The sequence below is a fragment of the Corythoichthys intestinalis genome, chromosome 8 (genome assembly GCF_030265065.1).
Source record: "Corythoichthys intestinalis isolate RoL2023-P3 chromosome 8, ASM3026506v1, whole genome shotgun sequence".
NCBI lineage: Eukaryota > Metazoa > Chordata > Actinopteri > Syngnathiformes > Syngnathidae > Corythoichthys > Corythoichthys intestinalis.
The window spans coordinates 21,502,040-21,520,167 of NC_080402.1; the positions used below are offsets into that span (position 1 = coordinate 21,502,040).

At 38.9% G+C, this 18,128-nt stretch overlaps 1 protein-coding gene across 1 annotated transcript in view; it reads right to left on the minus strand.

Annotated features, from left to right (window-relative positions):
* Positions 1–694: 694 nt before the first annotated feature.
* The window catches only part of suclg1 (succinate-CoA ligase GDP/ADP-forming subunit alph), a 30,741-nt gene continuing 13,307 nt past the window's right edge, over positions 695–18,128 (minus strand). The window contains exons 7-9 of the mRNA XM_057844058.1: positions 16,921–17,072; positions 9,598–9,786; positions 695–1,329 (exon numbers count right to left, since the gene is read on the minus strand). Coding sequence (XP_057700041.1) covers positions 1,303–1,329; positions 9,598–9,786; positions 16,921–17,072 — 368 coding nt within the window. The 3' untranslated portion in view covers positions 695–1,302. The remainder of the gene's footprint in view (positions 1,330–9,597; positions 9,787–16,920; positions 17,073–18,128) is intronic.

Genomic DNA, 18,128 nt, shown 5'->3' on the forward strand with positions numbered 1-18,128 from the left:
TCACGATACGATACAAAGCTCACGATAACGATGATCTGACAATATAGCGATACAACGATTTTCAATACAATGGTCAGGAAAACATTCTAGTATATTCTACAAAAAAACCTAATAAACAGAAAAACAAGGATCTGCTGTTAATTGGAATGAGTTTATCACTACGGATTGAATGTCTATGGCTGTCAGTGGCAGCCAATGCCAGGCAATGAGTAATTTTGGGCCATTTAAGGTCATTTACCTGTCAGTTTTCAGGTACTTCCTGTTGATTTGGGGGTCTTTTATGGGTCACTTGCTGTTTATTTTGCGTCACAGAACAAGTAGTGACCTGGGAATCACCCAAATGAATAAGCAGTGACTCAATCTCAACTGGAAGTGACCTGTAAATGCCCTAAAATGAAAAGCAAGTGAACTGCAAATGCCCCGAAAATCGGACCGAATGACAGTGAATGCTCTGGTTTTGAATGAATGAACTTCACAGTTTAAATGGATTGGGTGTCGACTGTCGAGCACTGTCAATGTCAGCCTTTTTAAAAAAAATTTATTTATTTATTTATTTTAATTTTTTTAATTGACACCTTAATTGACACCTTTTTAAAACGATATCTCGATTATTGACAGGAGCATATCGATAACCTTTTGGGATACAAAGTATCATGATACATCATCATTTCGATATTTTGTCACATCCCTAGTATGAAATGAAACAACACCTTTAATTTTCAGATTTGGCATAGAAAAATGCAATGTTAAATTTAATACTTAGCCTTGATGTGCACAGTATACTGAAATTCCTATGACATTATCCTGCATCTAGCTCTAAATGAGTATCTGACAAATCAAGACAGGCTTTGAAAATTACACTGGAAAGTAATGTATTCCTTTAAATAGGCAACACTCATGCACTATTTAAAATGTTATTACTCATGATGCTTTCAAATAGAAAGCCAAGAAAAAAAAATAGAATTAGAAGACAGCTTGCATCGCACTGATGTCTGGTGGAATGACAAAAAAACAGGGACCCAGTACACATCTTACAACAACAGGTGAAGTAGCGCAAAGGGTACAATGGTGGTATTTGCTCTTAAGTGAATACGCAAAGCTCTACATGGTGTACAATGGCCTCTTCCAAGATACCAACAAGACACATTTTCTTTCATCATGTGCAATTTTATGACAGAATTACAACATAAACACTGAATGTGTGTTCAGAGTTGCTGATATATCTGGGGATAGAGAATAGGAACATATGCACATCCAGAATCGGGTTGTTCATCTTGGAGGACACGTGTCTGCTCAAACTGTTCACAGCATCTTCCTCTTCTCAAACTCCTAAAGACAAGAGGGGAAAGAGAAAATCAACAGGGAATGAAGTCACACAGTCAGAAGGGAATTATTTATTCGTGTTGATATCGCACAGTTGTTTTGAAAGGGGGAAACAGGCTTCCAGACTAGAAGTGAGCCTGTTTGTATTTTTCCCTAGGGCGGACCTCACATGTCTGTTGGTTCACAACCAAGTTGCTGCCCTGAAAACTTGCTTCCTGTGATTGATTAGGACAGCACTAGCACTAGCAACAATTCAAAAGATGTGAGCCTACAGTTGCTTTGTAAAACCTAAAAACCAAACCACATGACTATGAATGAGAATCAATATATTTAGCCATTTAAAAAGGCTGTAACTATTTACATAATCAGTATGGGACATCAAACGCCCTCGGAAACTTCTCTTCCAGAGGCTGTGGGGCGGTAACTTGATGCAAATGCCATTTATCAGGTCTGCAGAACAAACAAGGACTCACTGCATTGCCCATTCCAATGAGGCTTGTAGATATCTGAAGGCATACTGCCACCATGAGGAGACAATAGGTGAGTGTTTTAAACCCCAACAGAAGCTTTTTTAAGCCTCTTGTTGTGGGAACGGGAAAATGAATTAAGAAACCTTTTGTTGGATCAACATGGGAGTTGTGCTTGATTGCAAATAGCTGCTTTAACAAGGCGATGGTAAGGCCCAGTCATTTGGGACGAGTCGTTTAAAGGAATAACAATATAATAGTGTGGAGGGGAAAAAGAGAAAAATAAACCAAGGTTGTGTTGGACACAAATACTTCAGTGTGGTACAATGGAGTAAAACCGCAGTGTCTGTAAAAAGGAGTGGGCTTTGACAGGGGATCGACACCTGACAAGTAAAGGAGCGAAAATGAGGGAATGGAGCTTGCCACTCAAAAAGTGATGCCAGACAATGCCTATTATTGAAGTAGCGACATGGGCGAGAAGATGTCAGATAAGAAGTGAAGGAGCGCGTTTGACCACCTGCACCACAAAGTGTGACGGCTGCATCCCAGTTTTGTGAAGTGCAATTGACTTGAGCAAGATTGCTTGTACTAGTTTTAGTTATCTTGTAATTTTCTTGCATATTAAGCCGTCTGATGAACGGGTTTTTGGATATCTTGTTTCCTTCCGCATAAGAGGCAATGCTAATTCCAGAAGCGTTCACAGTAAATATTTCAAATTTGCATTGACTTGAAACGATGTCATCAACAAGCAACTTGGGAAATATGAATGTGAATTGTATAAATTAATGAATTCTGAAAAAAACATCTCAATTACTGCTCCTTCTGCACAAATTAAAACATCATCAGAGACAAGAAAACCTATAATCAGTTGACTTCAGTCACGTATATTCTTTTGTTGTTCTTCCTTTCATCAGCATATTCCTAACGTGTATTACCGGTAACACTTTTCATGTACAGGAACATCACAGTAGGAAAGATGCCATTCTTATGCAAGTCAGTCCTTTTATGTCTCCCAATTCAGGTATGCAGTATGTGGACTGGCTGTGGGAACTGTCCATAAACTGTGTGGTAGCTCAAGTTACACACACACCAGAATGGGTGCGATCAGTTTGACTTTAACCAGGCAGGACCTTTTGGGCTATTAAATTTGCCCACTTCCAGGAGAGTGGGACTCTCAAAATAACTACTCAGGGAGACTCCATCTGTCTCGGCCATCCCCATGGTGGTGGTTTCCACTTGTATGACAGCTCGGTGGCAAATATGCGCATCGCAACACCATGTTTCATTCGCAATTGGTTGATTCCAAGTGGTGGACGCATTTTTAAATGACTAATACAGGATTGTTTTACCTCCAAGCTGTTGATGTGTATGTCAGTGAAGTGCTACAGTGGAGGAGTGGAAACTGTGTCAGCTCACATGTAAGTCTTGCCTGAGCAACAATACCTTGTGGCGCCAATAGGAAACACAAACTCAATGCGATCTAGACATGTGCTGGTTACGGGCTTGAAGGTTTACCGCTGTGTTTAAAAAACACAGTAAAAACGCAAAACTTTACTGTAATGCTAAGCCCCCCCCCGACTACGTGATGTTATGCTACTATTTATCTTTTTTTTTTTTTTTTACCTGTCCTGTTCAAGTACTTGACAAGGACAATTGGGAATCTGAGTGCCCTATTGATCTGAACAGTTTTAATCTATAGCATGAGAGTATGACATACTCCAATTGTGATTATTCATTTTGTTTCGTATATTAGGAGAAAGCAGGAAGGGGGCATGGGGGGACAGAAAGAAAAAAGAAAAGGAGCGAGAGAAGAGAAGCACAAACAGCAAGCAATACATTCAGTGCCTACACTAACGATGTATATAGTAGTGCTATCGTTAGCTAATTGTGTGTGTTCAGAAAGAGATGTGATTTGGTGCATGGAGTGTACACAAATCAGCAATGTGAGGTGTAGAACCTGGTATTGTGTGAATCACTTGTGTGAATATTAGAGCTGGGGAACTGTGGGCACCTAACGATTCGATTACGATTCAGAGGCCCTGATTCGATTATAAAAAGATTATTGATGCACCCCCCTTTTTTTTTTTTTTTTTTTTTTTTTTAATGTTTTGTACATTAGTTCCAAAATTGTTCAAAAATCCTCTCAGGCTAAACCGAACTACTATTTCAGTATCAAGTTAACATATAACAGTAAACAAATATACAAAAATAACAGTAAATAAAAAACTCCAGTCCCCATTCTGTATCATTACCCAGGCCCGTGATGGGATTGTGTGGGGAGGGTAGTGTATACATTAATATAGGGGAGCACGGCTGAGGGCAGAGGGACCGCCGCATGGAAGTTCTTTCCAGCTGCACATCCCACCAGCCCTCGCAGAAGTCCACCTCCCCTCGTGGAGCGTAATGTATGCAGGGTCTCTGCAGAGTTCAACAAGCAGAATTTAAGACTTTTTAAGACCATTTATGAATAAAATTTAAGACCCATTGCACATTCATACCGGCAAAAAACAAAAATGTGAGGGAACATTTACACACACACTGTGATACAAATACAGAAATAAAAATCTGGTTGGCTCACAATTTCCTAAAACTTTACAGCAATAAAACTGAGGTGCTCCCCGTTGGCTCTAAAATCTCAAAAACCCATAACCTATCCCTTACCATTGACAACTCCACTGTTTCACCCTCCCCCCAAGTCAAGAGCCTAGGAGTAATCCTCGACAACACACGTTCATTTCGATCACACATCAATAACATTACCTGGATTGCCCACTTTCACCTACGCACCATTAATCGCCTCCACCCTTCCCTCACCCCACATTCTGCTGCAATTCTGGTTCACAGCCTTGTCACATCCCGCCAGGACTACTGCAACTCTCTGCTCTTCGGCCTCCCTCATAAAACTCTCCATAAACTCCAACTGGTCCAGAATTCAGCTGCCCGCATCATAATCCGTACTCCCTCCATCGACCACATCACTCCAGTCCTCCAACAGCTTCACTGGTCCACTTCTGAATACAGTTCAAAGTTCTCCTCCTCACATTCAAAGCCATCCATAACCTCGCCCCTCCATACCTCTCCGACCTCATTCATGTTACTACTCCCTCCTGTGCCCTTAGATGCTCCTCCTCCGTACAACTGTCTGTCCCCCCCCCCCCGCTCGCCCCAGCACCATGGGGAGCCGAGCGCCCACCCGACCTCAGGAACACAGATTCCCTCCCCTTTTTCAATCAAAACTCACCTGTTCAGACTAGCCTATCCACAGTAATCACTAAGTTCTGCTCTTTTTAACTGCCCTTATAAATCTTTTAGTATTTCAAATTGCCTTAAGCCTTATATACCTTAATTTTCTCACTTTTAATATGTTTAAATGTTTTAAATGATTGTACGGCGACCTTGAGTGCCAGAAAGGCGCCTTCAAGTAAAATGTATTATTATTATTATTAATATTATAAATGAGCACGAAGTATTACTACAAATAGTAATAGTAGTAGTAGTAGTGAAGTAGTAATGTTAACAGATTTTCAAGACCTTTCAAAATTGCTTTTAAGACCTTTTATGAGATTTGAAGAGAATTTGAGACATTTTAAGGCCTCAATTTCAAATTATTGGATTTAAGACCTTTTTTTGACTCGTTAAGAGCCCGTGGATACCCTGTGTATGTGGTGCGTTAAAAGAGGTGTTACTGTTTATCTAAATAAAGTTATTTGATGAAATGTATGAAATGCTTTTATGTTAGGATACTCATTTACTTAGTGATTGCCTCCAACACGTTTTCTAGAGCAGGGGTTCCCAACCTATTCCACTAAGGCACACTGTGGGTGCAGGATTTCATTCTTACCAAACAAGATGACAACACTTTTTCCCCAATCTGGTGTTTTACAAGTGCAATCAGTTGATTGCAGTCAGGTGTGGCTTGTTTTAGCAGAAGCCTCATTGGTTCAACTGTCTCTGCTGGATCGGCTGGAACAAAAACCAGGACCCACAGTGTGCCTTGAGGACTGGGTTGAAAACCCCTGTTCTAGAGGTCAATATGTGTTTTGAGAGACAATTCAAAACAGTAGCCTGTGATGCTTTGAGGTTGCAACTGCGACAATCAAAGTGGGATCAATTCCAAATGCCATTTTTCCTGAAGGCATCATTTTTTTTTTTTTGTCAGAATAGCTTTGTTATGGTGGATTGTTGTGCAAACACACACATAAATTTGTGATGACATATATGCAGTGTACGTATATAATGAATGTTTATGAGTTTAATGGACATAATTTACACAGTGCGTCAATGCTATTGTGTTGTTCTTAGCTGTAACACTAGATTTCTTAATGAAACTTAAACGCAACAACAAGGCTAGGTTCAGACAACAGGTCTTAATGCACAAATCTGATTTTTTTCGTTATTTTCCCGATTCGAATAAGGCAGTAACTTAATGGTCTGAACGGGAAAAGTTGCATAGAAGTGGACAATTTAAAATCCAATCTGGGCCACATTTTTCCAGAATTTGGCTGCGGTCTGAACTGTCAAGACACATTAGCAAAGAGCGAGAGAGGCAGGGAGCTACGGCAGCGACGGAGCTGTCGGAATCGGTGCGCTGGAAAACCCAGACCGGACTTTCAAAAAAACTGGATCGGAAGTCTGGATTGGAATTTTTCCGTGTCGGCCGATCCGATACCGATGCGCATTTTTTTGCCCATACCGGCGTTTGATCCGATCCAAATATCGGATCGGGACATCTCTACCTGAGAATGCTCGGTTTTCTTTCAATACGCACTGACTCACACATATAAGAGGCTTAAAAAAGCTTCTGTTTTGTCAATCCATATAAACACTAAATATAAGACTAAACGGGGATTATTTATGTCTGTTATTTGTCCTCCTTATGGAAATCAAGACATGATCACCCTAGAATGACATAGAGCCAGCATGTGTAGTCATTTGTTTTGATGCTTCAGCCCATGCTCAGTTTGCTCAGCGCGTGTCGGACTGCGAGTTAGTGCGCATGCATAATACCTGAATGGGCTCAATGGACAAAGGCAGTCTGAACAGGCACGCCAAAAAAATATATTAAAAAAAAAATCAGAATTGTGCATTAAGACCTGCGGTATGAACCTAGCCCAATAGTCCCAATGAACGCATTGCTGGTCCTTCCATCCTTTAAGCCAGGGGTCGGCAACCCAAAATGTTGAAAGAGCCATATTGGACCAAAAAAACAAATATGTCTGGAGCCTCAAAAAATTAAAATCCCTGAATAAAGCTAATACTTAAGGCAACACATGCTGCATGTATCTGTATTAGCTATATTAGCCAACTATCAAAATCACTAAGTCAGCTGAAAATATATAATGAGCCTTCATGATTTAATGTTTATTTTCCTTGCAGTGCATCCAACGCACCACGTGACTACTCTGTTGTATGATGCCACCTCAAGTTTCAAACTTCATTACAATATTAATGAACGGTTTCATTTCTTTCATGAAATTATAGAAATGCAATAAAGAAATCCGATTTTTTATGTTTTTATTTTGAGGTTTCATAACAATAAAATGGAATGTCTCATGTACTTTAGTGATGATATTGTCTCATGTACCTTAGTGATGATAATAATTAGGATAATAAATACTGTCGTACGTTGTTTCAATGAAGTCAGCCTTTTCCCGTTGAAGTCGTGTCTCCCTTGCTTTTCCCGGGCAAATGTAACAAGTGATCTAATTGGAGGAGGTCTCACACAAAAATACACACGGTCCCAGGCTTCAACTGGGACCGTGTGCTTTGGTCAGATGAGATCAAGATTGAGCTTGTTGGCAACAAACACTCTAAGTGGGTCTGGCGTGCCACGAAAGATGCGCATGCTGAAAAGCACCTCATACCCACTGTGAAGTATGGGGGTGGGTCAGTGATGCTGTGGGGCTGTTTCGCTTCCAAAGGCCCTGGGAACCTTGTTAGGGTGCATGAAAGCTTTGAAATACCAAGACATTTTAAATCAAAATCTGTTGCCCTCTGCACGAAAGCTGAAGATGGGTCGTCACTGGGTCTTTCAGCAAGACAATGACCCTAAACATATGGACAAATCTACACAGAAATGGTTCACCAGACACAAAATGAAGCTCCTCCCATGGCCATCTCAATCCTCAGACTTTGTTTTGTTGGCAAAAGGGGGTTGTACAAAGTATTAACACCAGGGGTGCTAATAATTGTGACACACATTATTTGATTTTTTTCCCCACTGAATGAATGCACTTGAATTGAAGGTTGGATTTTTCTCTTTTTTTCCATTAAGGTTCCATATTATTTGAATAAAAAAAATATTAGAAGATAAAAAATACATCTTTTTCAGGGGTGCCAATAATTATGGAGGGCACTGTAGGAGTATTTTCTATAAAAAGTTAGGTTCACTACAACAGAGCCTTTCTGAGAAGTCTACTGCTTTAAGATGGCGGCTGTTTACAAACGCCGCTGAGTCTGTCTTTTCGCATATAGTTGTATAGGCTACAGTCAGGAAATATTGGAGCCCCCTAGCCTAGCATCGCGTTTGGAACAGCGTCACAACTCTTCCCTCCTTTCCACTCCCGCTCTTCTCTCGCCATATCGCTGACTTTTGTCGCGTCATTCAACCAACGTAGTAACGCACATTGATTGTTGCCGAAACGGTGACAAAATCCGAACGGAGAAAAAACGTATGCACGAAAAACATACAGATTTTGAACGTACCGCGTACACATTTAAAAATCAGTGCTAACTTGTACAAATTATGCCGAAACCGTACAACTTGACAGGTATGCAAATCTTCGTTGACAGAAATGTTGAAATTTCATATTTATTCTACACATTTTTACAGCAATAAAAAACGTTAAGAATGTTTGTTTCATTTTTGTCCTCTTACAGAAACCATATCAAAACAAAAAATATATTTCCCTCAACAATCTTTGTCCATTTGAAACATTTTTGAAAATGCTCCAGGGAGTCACTAGGGCAGTGCTAAAGAGCCAAACAAAACAAAGTATGCAGACCACAGTCTTAAGCCATCCAATACAGTGCTCTACGAGATCAATAGAGATGTATGAAAGCTGCCCGTGTGCGTGTGTTAGTATTGGGATGGCAAAATGTGCAGCCACATTTCATGTTTTTCACTAAAAACACAAGGATTCAACTTCAGAGATTAAAAAAAAAGGTGTGTGTAAATCAACATCCGCATGCAGTAGTCAGTACCAGTTATTAAGGTATAAGATGATGGATGACTATAATACATGCATGCCACTTTTTAGAAATCCTTTTAACAACACTGTTCTTGAGATGTACTGAAATAAAAACCCAGTGGCTTAATTCAATGTCAAATATGCATGACATAAATTCTAACCATCTTTAATTCAAGCTCATACTTTCTACTAAAAGGTAATAAATGTATTATCTGTTCCAACGAAAATCTACTGCGGGGAATTTTTAATCATTTTACATTTTGCTAAAATTTTAAATATACTTTCTATTAGTGGTTATAATAGTATAATGGTATTTGTCTGGGATCCCTGAATGTCACAGGTATTTTTTTTTCTTTTTCTGAGAAAATAACATAGGCCATTATTTTAGGAAGATGATGATATACAGAGAACAGTTGCATACTTTGTAAGACCCTTTTATCCTCTGACAAATTTCATTTCTCATTGGAATATTTTAGAGAAAAATAAGAGACAAATGCGGCAAGTGGCTTTACAACTTCCTGACAAAATGTGAAGTTTTTTGCATGGTGTACATAACAGGTTTTAATTGCTTATGTACGAAACGAAGAGAATGGTTTTCATTTTAAGGAAAGACTCACCTTGAACATAGTGCTGCCCAGCTGGGCAGGGGACATGCTGACTACAACTCCAGCTGACTGCAGGGCAGCAATTTTCTCTTTGGCGCCTCCTTTTCCACCAGCAATGATAGCACCGGCGTGACCCATCCTTCGCCCGGGAGGAGCTGTTAGCCCAGCGATGAAGGACACCACAGGCTTGGCATTAGCACCCTGCACACATTCGACAAGTGGAGAAATAGGTGGTGGTGAGGTGGGTGAGGTTAAAAGACCCACTAAAAGGATAATCATCTCATTTCCAAGTATGAGGACTTTAACAAAGCATCTTAACGGTGTAGCCATAGACAGGGCAGAAAGAAATATAGGAAAGGGTGCATAAATCAGGGCAATTTGTTTTCTGTACCTGCATTTTATTCATTCATTACAAATTAAATAACCCATATCCTCCCATTACAAACCCCTGATGATAAGGCAGCCGTCTCTGTCTCAGCCCGCATTATTAAAACAAAGGGTCAATCAAGCAGTTTAATTGCATGGGTTGGTGAGTGACCAGATAGGGGCCAAGGCGCCTGCCATCTCAAATCATCTCATTTCTGAGATGATAATTAGTCATGCAGCCACTGATTAGCTCAGCGCCTGTCTGTCTATACTGCTTTCTCTTTGATGGATGTTGCGCTCAGCAGTTTAGATCATTTCCAAGGTGAGGAGAAATAAAATTTCCCCAATTGCAACAGCATTATAACTGGAATGAAGTACTGAGTGGGTGTGGAATAACATAGTGATTCGAATAAATACTAAAAATTAAAGATACACGATAACATCGGCTACCGATAATTATCGGCCGATAATGGCAATTATGACGTCACACAGATAATACAGATAATAAAAAAATCAACCGATAATGCAATCCGATAATTATATACTTGATTTAGCCTCCAAATGTGCGCAACCAAGCAGTTTTTCTCCACTTCTTCACTGCCGCCTGCTCAACCCCTCCCCTCTCTGAAGCCCCTGTGGGAGGAGGGGGAGGCGGTGTTACACATCAGTGTTGACACTGTTGAGGCGCTCTCACTAGCGTGCGTTGCTTTTCCCGTGTGTGAAATGAAATAAACGATGCTCTCGCCATCTACAAAACAGTTCCTCAAGGCCTAAAGAAAGCGTCCTCATTGAACACCACTAGCACTAACCCAGCAGCCATTTAAAACTGCATCACAATGATTTTTGGAACGAATATGAGGCTGCTGCTAGCACGAATGCTAAAGCTATTGTTAACAAATAAACTATAAAGGAAGCTACGGGGCTTGTGACTACACAGAGACGCTGCGGTCCTCCCGGAGTCGGGGTGTTTGGGAATGCAGCCCAAAGCGAGTGGTAAACTCCCATCTATGGCTAAACACCTCACGAGATCGATAGTTGACAAGTAGCTGTCTTCCGACGGAGCCCGCCGGTCCGGCAGGCCGCCGCCTCGCCCTAGGCGGGTAGAGGATGAGAGCAGAACCATGCACCGAATGCGCCGCAGCGAGCCGGCCGGGGCGGGCGGATATCCGGTACGAACTTAGCTGCCGCCGCCACTCCGGTTCAAGACAGAGGCCTGGCGCGGGTGCTAATTTGGCAGCCGGGCGGACTGAAGGGCACAGGCGGGAGGAAATTCCCGAAATGACCCGATAGCCAAATCCCTGGATGAAAAAATAATGCAGTTTATACGACCACGATTCTTCGTGAAAGACATGCCGATCACATCAGTTTTACCACGGACATTTACACAGGTGATGTCAACAAACCATGTTTATCATGACGGCACAGTGGTTAGTTGATAATTGTTCATGCACCAAACGACACAAAGAAGTCATCCAGTCAGTAATGCATTCAGTACGCTTTAAATTTATGACGTCTTAATCAGATCATTCTTCTTAAATCTAGTCAAATAATTTTCCCCATCTTGTTTGAGTGTTGAAGACTAGTTGAATGCGCCAGATTATTCCACTTACTTGAACTAAATATTGCAATTTGTTCTTATTAAGCCCAAACATCTAAAAAAAATAAGGTCATTTTCACCTAAATCAAGAAAAAATTGCTTTCAAATAATGTTTTGAACCATACATATTCTTGAATAAAGAACATTTCTGACAAGTTTTTTTTTTTTTTTTTTTTTTTTAGGATTATGTATAATAATTTATTGCTTAAAATAAGGCTGTTAATCTTATTTTCAGCTGGCCATTGGCCATTTTTCTTCAAGAAATCTGAGTGAAATATACTTGAAGTGCTGGCAGTTAATTTAACTTATTTCCAATAGATTTACACTGAAAACAAGGGACTTTAACTAGTCTTAAGGAGCTGTGTTTTTTCCTGTGTAGTAATGTTATACTTTAGGAATGGCATACTTTTAAAGCCATTTTTGTGCAACTTATGTATTTACTCTGTAAGTAATTGTTGCCAAAAGTTTACCATTACACAATGTCAGACAATCGGTCTTTATTTAGATGTTGGAATTTACTACTACTACTACTTGTTCACATTTGATGTTGAAAAAAAAAGAGCAATATTATTTTTGCACAGCAATATTTTCTCTTGTGTATACTTTAAAATTTTACATAAATCTTTAATAAAATTATCGGCTTGACATTATCGGTTATCGGTTGGAACGAGGAGGAAATTATCGGTTATCGGTATCGGCTGAAAAATGCATTATAGTGCATCACTACTAAAAATAGTTTTTTTTTTTTTTTTTTACCTTGGGGCCCAACTTTTTCTGAACAAAGTTGTCTGTAGCCCATTCAAATATGATTTGCGTTGACGTATATTACATTTACATTCCATAATTACGTAAATAAAATCCATAAAAAAGGGAAAAAAATGGGTAATGTAATAACTAAAAAATTGAATGGAACTGAAAAAAAATAAATAAAAAAATACAAAAAATACAATCAATTCACTACACAAAAGTGTAAGTAAAAAATAATATGGTATGAAAATATTTTTAAACCATAATAAGATCCATGTGTGCCTAAAGGAAGACATGGGTTGTTACAGAAAGAGAACATTGATCCTCCAACGGCCCTTGTCACTAAGTGCTTGTTGTAGCCTAAATAAATGGTTAAAAACTTAAAACACAGTCTCACACAAATAAAGAAACACGGTGTAAGTTGAATGCCCACAAAGTGGAATTCTGAATTTAATTCATCTTGGGGGGGAGGTTTAAGAAAGGGGCTTCACTTCTCGGTATGCTTGAAAAGTGATGAAAAACAAAGAAAAACTACTCCAATATATAATTGCCTGTCTCTGCCCCTTTTAAATATCTTCTGCATTGTTTCCCCACTTTCATGTTACACCTGAATATACATTATTAAGCATTGTGAATATTTGCTTGAAATTTTCCCATGACTTCTTAAAGATGTTGTGGAAAATATTTTTCAGGAATTTAAGGACCTGGAAAATGCATTTCTAATTTCAATAACGAAGCTGCAAAAACCCTATGACAAACATGACCTGATGAAATACTAACACTTTCATCCAGGGTGGAGGCCTGACATTTATCCTAGCTCGGTCTTCATGTAGCTATGATTACCATGCAAAGTTGTTTCCCAGAATTACAAAAGGGTTTATGTGAGCTTGAGGGAGACAAGCATGGCTAAAAGTCACGAGGCTGAAAGCGGATGAAAGCAATATCACTAAACCTTCATGGAAGCTTGGGTGAAAGATACTCAAGTAAATTATCATACAGTTATCCTGTGTAAGACCTTATTTCTGAATTCAGAAATCCAGAAAACCCCCGCAATGCTTGGCAGACCTTTGATACAAGTGTCTTTTAATACCACATTATGTTGGCAGGCACAGAAAAAATTGATACCCAATGAGCCTTGAAATATGCCCTGCATTATAAAATCTGACAGCAGAACCAAGAGGAAGGTGCAAGGTTGCTTTCTTGGATTTTATGCTATTGACAGATAATTTCTGTCTCCAGACATTAAAATCAATGAATATTGATTTTTTTTCACCTGCAATGTGACAAAAACAACTTTGAGTCATTAATATTGATAATTTGACCAATAAAGTAAACCTGCATTATTTGGCGATAGTTCAGTAATTAAATGTTCTCGTGTCCTTCTCTGCTCTGACGTGACCCAGAAACGTGGGTGGTGGGCCATTTCAAGGGGATGTATCAAAGGCAATTACCATAAATTCTGGCCTATATAATGAGTCTTATTCAAGATTTTTTAATGATTTCATCAAAATGCTCTACCAAGATTATTTATTATTATTTATTTATTTTTTTATCTGAAGGGATAAATCCCATTCATGAATACATTTAAATGCTGTAATACATGTCTTGCAGTCATGTTTAGTACTTAATAATTTTAAATAATCTTTTTATTATAAAAAAAGATCTCACATTTCAGCGTGGCAACTGTAGCTTATGGTTAAATGAGGTTTATGTTTGTTTTTCTAAGATTTTATTAAATTTGGGTGGTGAGGCTTATAGTCAGGTGCGCTCTACAATGCAGAATTTACAGTAGTTATTTAAAGATAGCTCCTAGATGGATTGATATGATCGAGTTCATTTTCCGAAGCAAAGCATACATAAAGTCAGACTGTAGGTGAAAACTGGCCTTGACACGGTAAGCCTAATAAGTTTGAAATGAAAATGTGTAAACACTAGGGGTCTAACGGTACACAAAAATCTCGGTTCGGTACGTACCTCGGTTTTGAGGTCATGGTTCGGTTCATTTTTGGTACAGTAGGAAAACAAAATGCAAAATATAAATGTGCTAGTTGTTTATAACACACCTTTGTGCTTTCAACAATAGGAACATTAGCCTATACAAAGCTAGAATTCTGCTCAAAACGTAGCGGGTATTTAAAGATAATCCAACAACAATTTGCCTTTCAGACCCCTGAAAGAAAGAAAAAAGAAGTCCTGTGCTAAAGAAAAAAGCAATCCCAATGACAAAGATTTTAACACGTATTTTACAAATGAAATGCCTCAATGAATCATTTTTTTTCTTATGAACGGTTTTCAAAAGCTTTATTGGTGGATTTTCTCAAGTTAAAGCGCCACACAGAAATGAATAAATTTAATTGTGTAAGCAGGATCTGTATAATATTCTTATTACTTAATTACAGGTGTTTTAGCTCATTTCAATTTATTTTATTTACATGGGCTATTATTTATCTTATTATGTGTTTATATTTTACAAATGTGATGTAGTATTCATTTATATTGTATATTTTATGTTGTATAACTTTAGTTCCTATGTGAATATTAGTTCCTACTTGTTTTGTTGTGGTAGGAGGGTTTTGTATTGAACACAGGGCCATGTTGGTTATTATTATAGCAGAGAAGACAGCAGTAAATCAACAAAGACAAGTCAACTGTGCCCCGATCTACCACTCAAGAGATCTGATGGACTCAAAAAGTGGGTTACGATTGCATATTAGTTTGAAAATCGACCGGATCCACCGTATTTTTACACGAGTGACTTCCCGGTCTGCCCGATCCTAGCTACCGGTAGTAGTATTGACGCAGGAGGGTCGCGTCTCGCGTCAAATAAAAAACTCTGCCGTTCTTTTCGCGTGCATCGCGTTGAGCCGCTTCTGGGACTTGTCTAACACACGCCCGCACTGCAACTGGTGTGCATTGGCTGATTGACTTTAACGGCCGCATTTCACTGCTTTCTCGCGGCGGCCACGTTGTCGCGCCGTTGACGTTTCTTACTGTCCTGCCGTGTTGGTCCTTATTATAGTAGAGAAGACTGAGTAAATATAAACTACACAAATAAACTGTAACCTGATCGACTCACAGCCTCGAAAAGTAAGGGTTACATTACGTCAGAAACTCATTCGGTACGCCTCCGTTCTGAACAGAGCACCAAGTACCGAAATGGTTCAATACGAATACATGTACCGTTACACCCTTATTATTTATTATTATATATTTTTTTTTTTATCTGAAGAGATAAATCCTATTCATGAATACAATTAAATGCTGTAATACATGTCTTGCAGCCATGTTTAGTACTTAACCATTTAAATAATCTTTTTATTATAAAAAGATCTCACATTTCAGCGTGGCAACCGTAGCTTATGGTTAGAAGAAGTTTATGTGTGTTTTTGTTAGATTTTCTTAAATTTGGGTGGTGAGGCTTATAGTCAGGTGCGCTCTACAGTGCAGAATTTACAGTCGTTATTTAAAGATAGCTCCTAGATGGATTGATATAATCGCGTTCATTTTCCGAAGCAAAGCATACATAAAGTCAGGCTGTAGGTGAAAAATGGTCTCGACACGATGAGCCTGATAAGTTTGAAATGAAAATGTGTAAACACTGTTTGTGTGAACAACGTGCCCCCATTTTTTTCTCGTATGTTGTAATTTTTGGATGGGAGCAAATTGGTCTCATCTCAGATCAAAAATGGTGAATTAATGTCATCTACGGTCGGTTGTACTTCATTAACATTATTTTCATTTTGAAAATAAAAGCTGAACAGCATAAGTGTCTTGCATTCCGAGGAGAACTAAAAAAAACAACAACATTATTGACGTGTAAACTGGTCTCATGTTTACTATAAGAATAACTTGCATTTTATTGTAAGGAACGTGCTCCACAAAACCAAAATTGGAGGCTTGAATGGGCACTTTGTACGGTTTGTAAATACTAGGTACACAGCTCTTTGTTCAATGTTTTACACAGTCATCTTTCAATGCAAGCTGTAACATACTCTCTGGCTTGTTTCATTTGAACTGTGCCTCGGTGTCAACAATTCGTGTTGGTGGCAGTTCATTCTTATTTAGAGAGAGGAGAAAGAAAAGAAAGACTAAAAAGAAAAGTTATTCCCATTTGACGCTTGCAGGAGATTTGCATTACATTAGAGTTACTGAGGATGAATCAAATCAATTTCTCAGGTTGAGTGCACCATGAACACACAGAAAAGACAGAAAACAAATCCCATGTACACATGCAGTTAAGGAAGCAGCAAATGTGCAGGTGTTTTCTGTGTCTAAAATGCCCAATGCAGTTTCTTACTACACAAGTGATTCATCTTGCTGCTCTGTATCATCACAAAAGACATTCTGCACACCAACACGATACATTTGTGGAACATGCCACACGAGAATATCGTTCAAACACCCATCTACTGTGCCACGCTTCATCTTGGTCATGTTAATCACACAGACTAGCAAACCAACGAGGGTGGCCCGAGGCTGTGTTAAAAATGAAATTCTAAGAGATCACATTGTTGTCTTGACTCAGGCTGTACTGTATGTTCAATTTGAGGATACCTTGTATTGAGAAACTAAAAGTACTGTCAAAGAAGGATAACAGAGTTAAGAAAGAAGTTGATGTCCCTTACGGAGTTGTGTTGTTTAAGATACTCTGCTGCATTCTCCTCTGCATTGCCTCCAATTTCCCCAATCAGGATGATGCCCTCTGTCTTGGGATCCTGCAGGAACACCTCCAGGCAATCTATGAAGTTTGTACCGTTGAACGGATCCCCGCCAATACCTTTGCAGGAGACAAAGCAAACGTGTTGTGTACCCATAACTCTCTCAGGAGCAACTGTGTGAATATTTGAGGATCACATGGCAGCACAGCCTGAGAACGGAATGCAAATCAGGCAAAACGAAGTTTAAGCCTGATACGGTCTGATCATCACAGCAGCAGCAGCAGGCTCTTTCATGGCTTCTCATTGGGGATTTGTGAAAACAATTGAGCACAGCCGGAATTGCTTCTGGTGAGCAAACGAAATATTAATAGATGGATTTACTTTGAGCATGATTTTTGTGTAATCTACATCTCAAGTGTGTTTCTTTATTCTGCCTCATCAGGCGGTGCCTGACTCTTATTTTAAATGACTTCAGAAAGTATAGTGACTTTTTAATTAATTTATTTATTTTAAACACTAGAGTACTTTTATTGATTTAAATGATCTAAGATTCCAAATAGCACGTTTGCATTCCCCAATATTAGGGTATTAAGCAATTTAAGTGTTTCAAACTCTGGCATCTGTCGACCATCTGGTAGACAGATTCAGACAATGTTTAAAGACGTGTATATTGATAGGAAAAGATTAAAAAAAAACTGTTTACCTTGACAAACCCCACACATGAAAACTGTCTAGCATTCAACACGTTTAGTCGTATTGTGTGTGATGTGCTGAGAGAATCTTAACTAGAGCTGCAACGATTAATAGATTAAATTGAGTAATTTGAATAAAAATAGCTTAGTATTCAAATTTGCAGTACTCATGTTTAGGGCTGCAGCTATCGATTATTTTAGTAGTCGATTAATCGATGAGCTAATTAGTCCGAATGACCAAGTAATCAGATAAGGAACATAAAAAATTAAGATACCTGGCCTGAGCCTCAAATGGTATAAAAAAATAAATAAATGAGGACCTAAGTACAACAAAAGAACAATTGGCTAACTTACATAGCAAAAGTCTGCTAGCTTAAATGCTATTTTTTCCCCCAATACTCTTAAAAAATGGTTCAAACACATATTCCCACAAAAACCGGCTAAGTATACCTATAAAGTAAATTACGAATGCATTAAACAAGC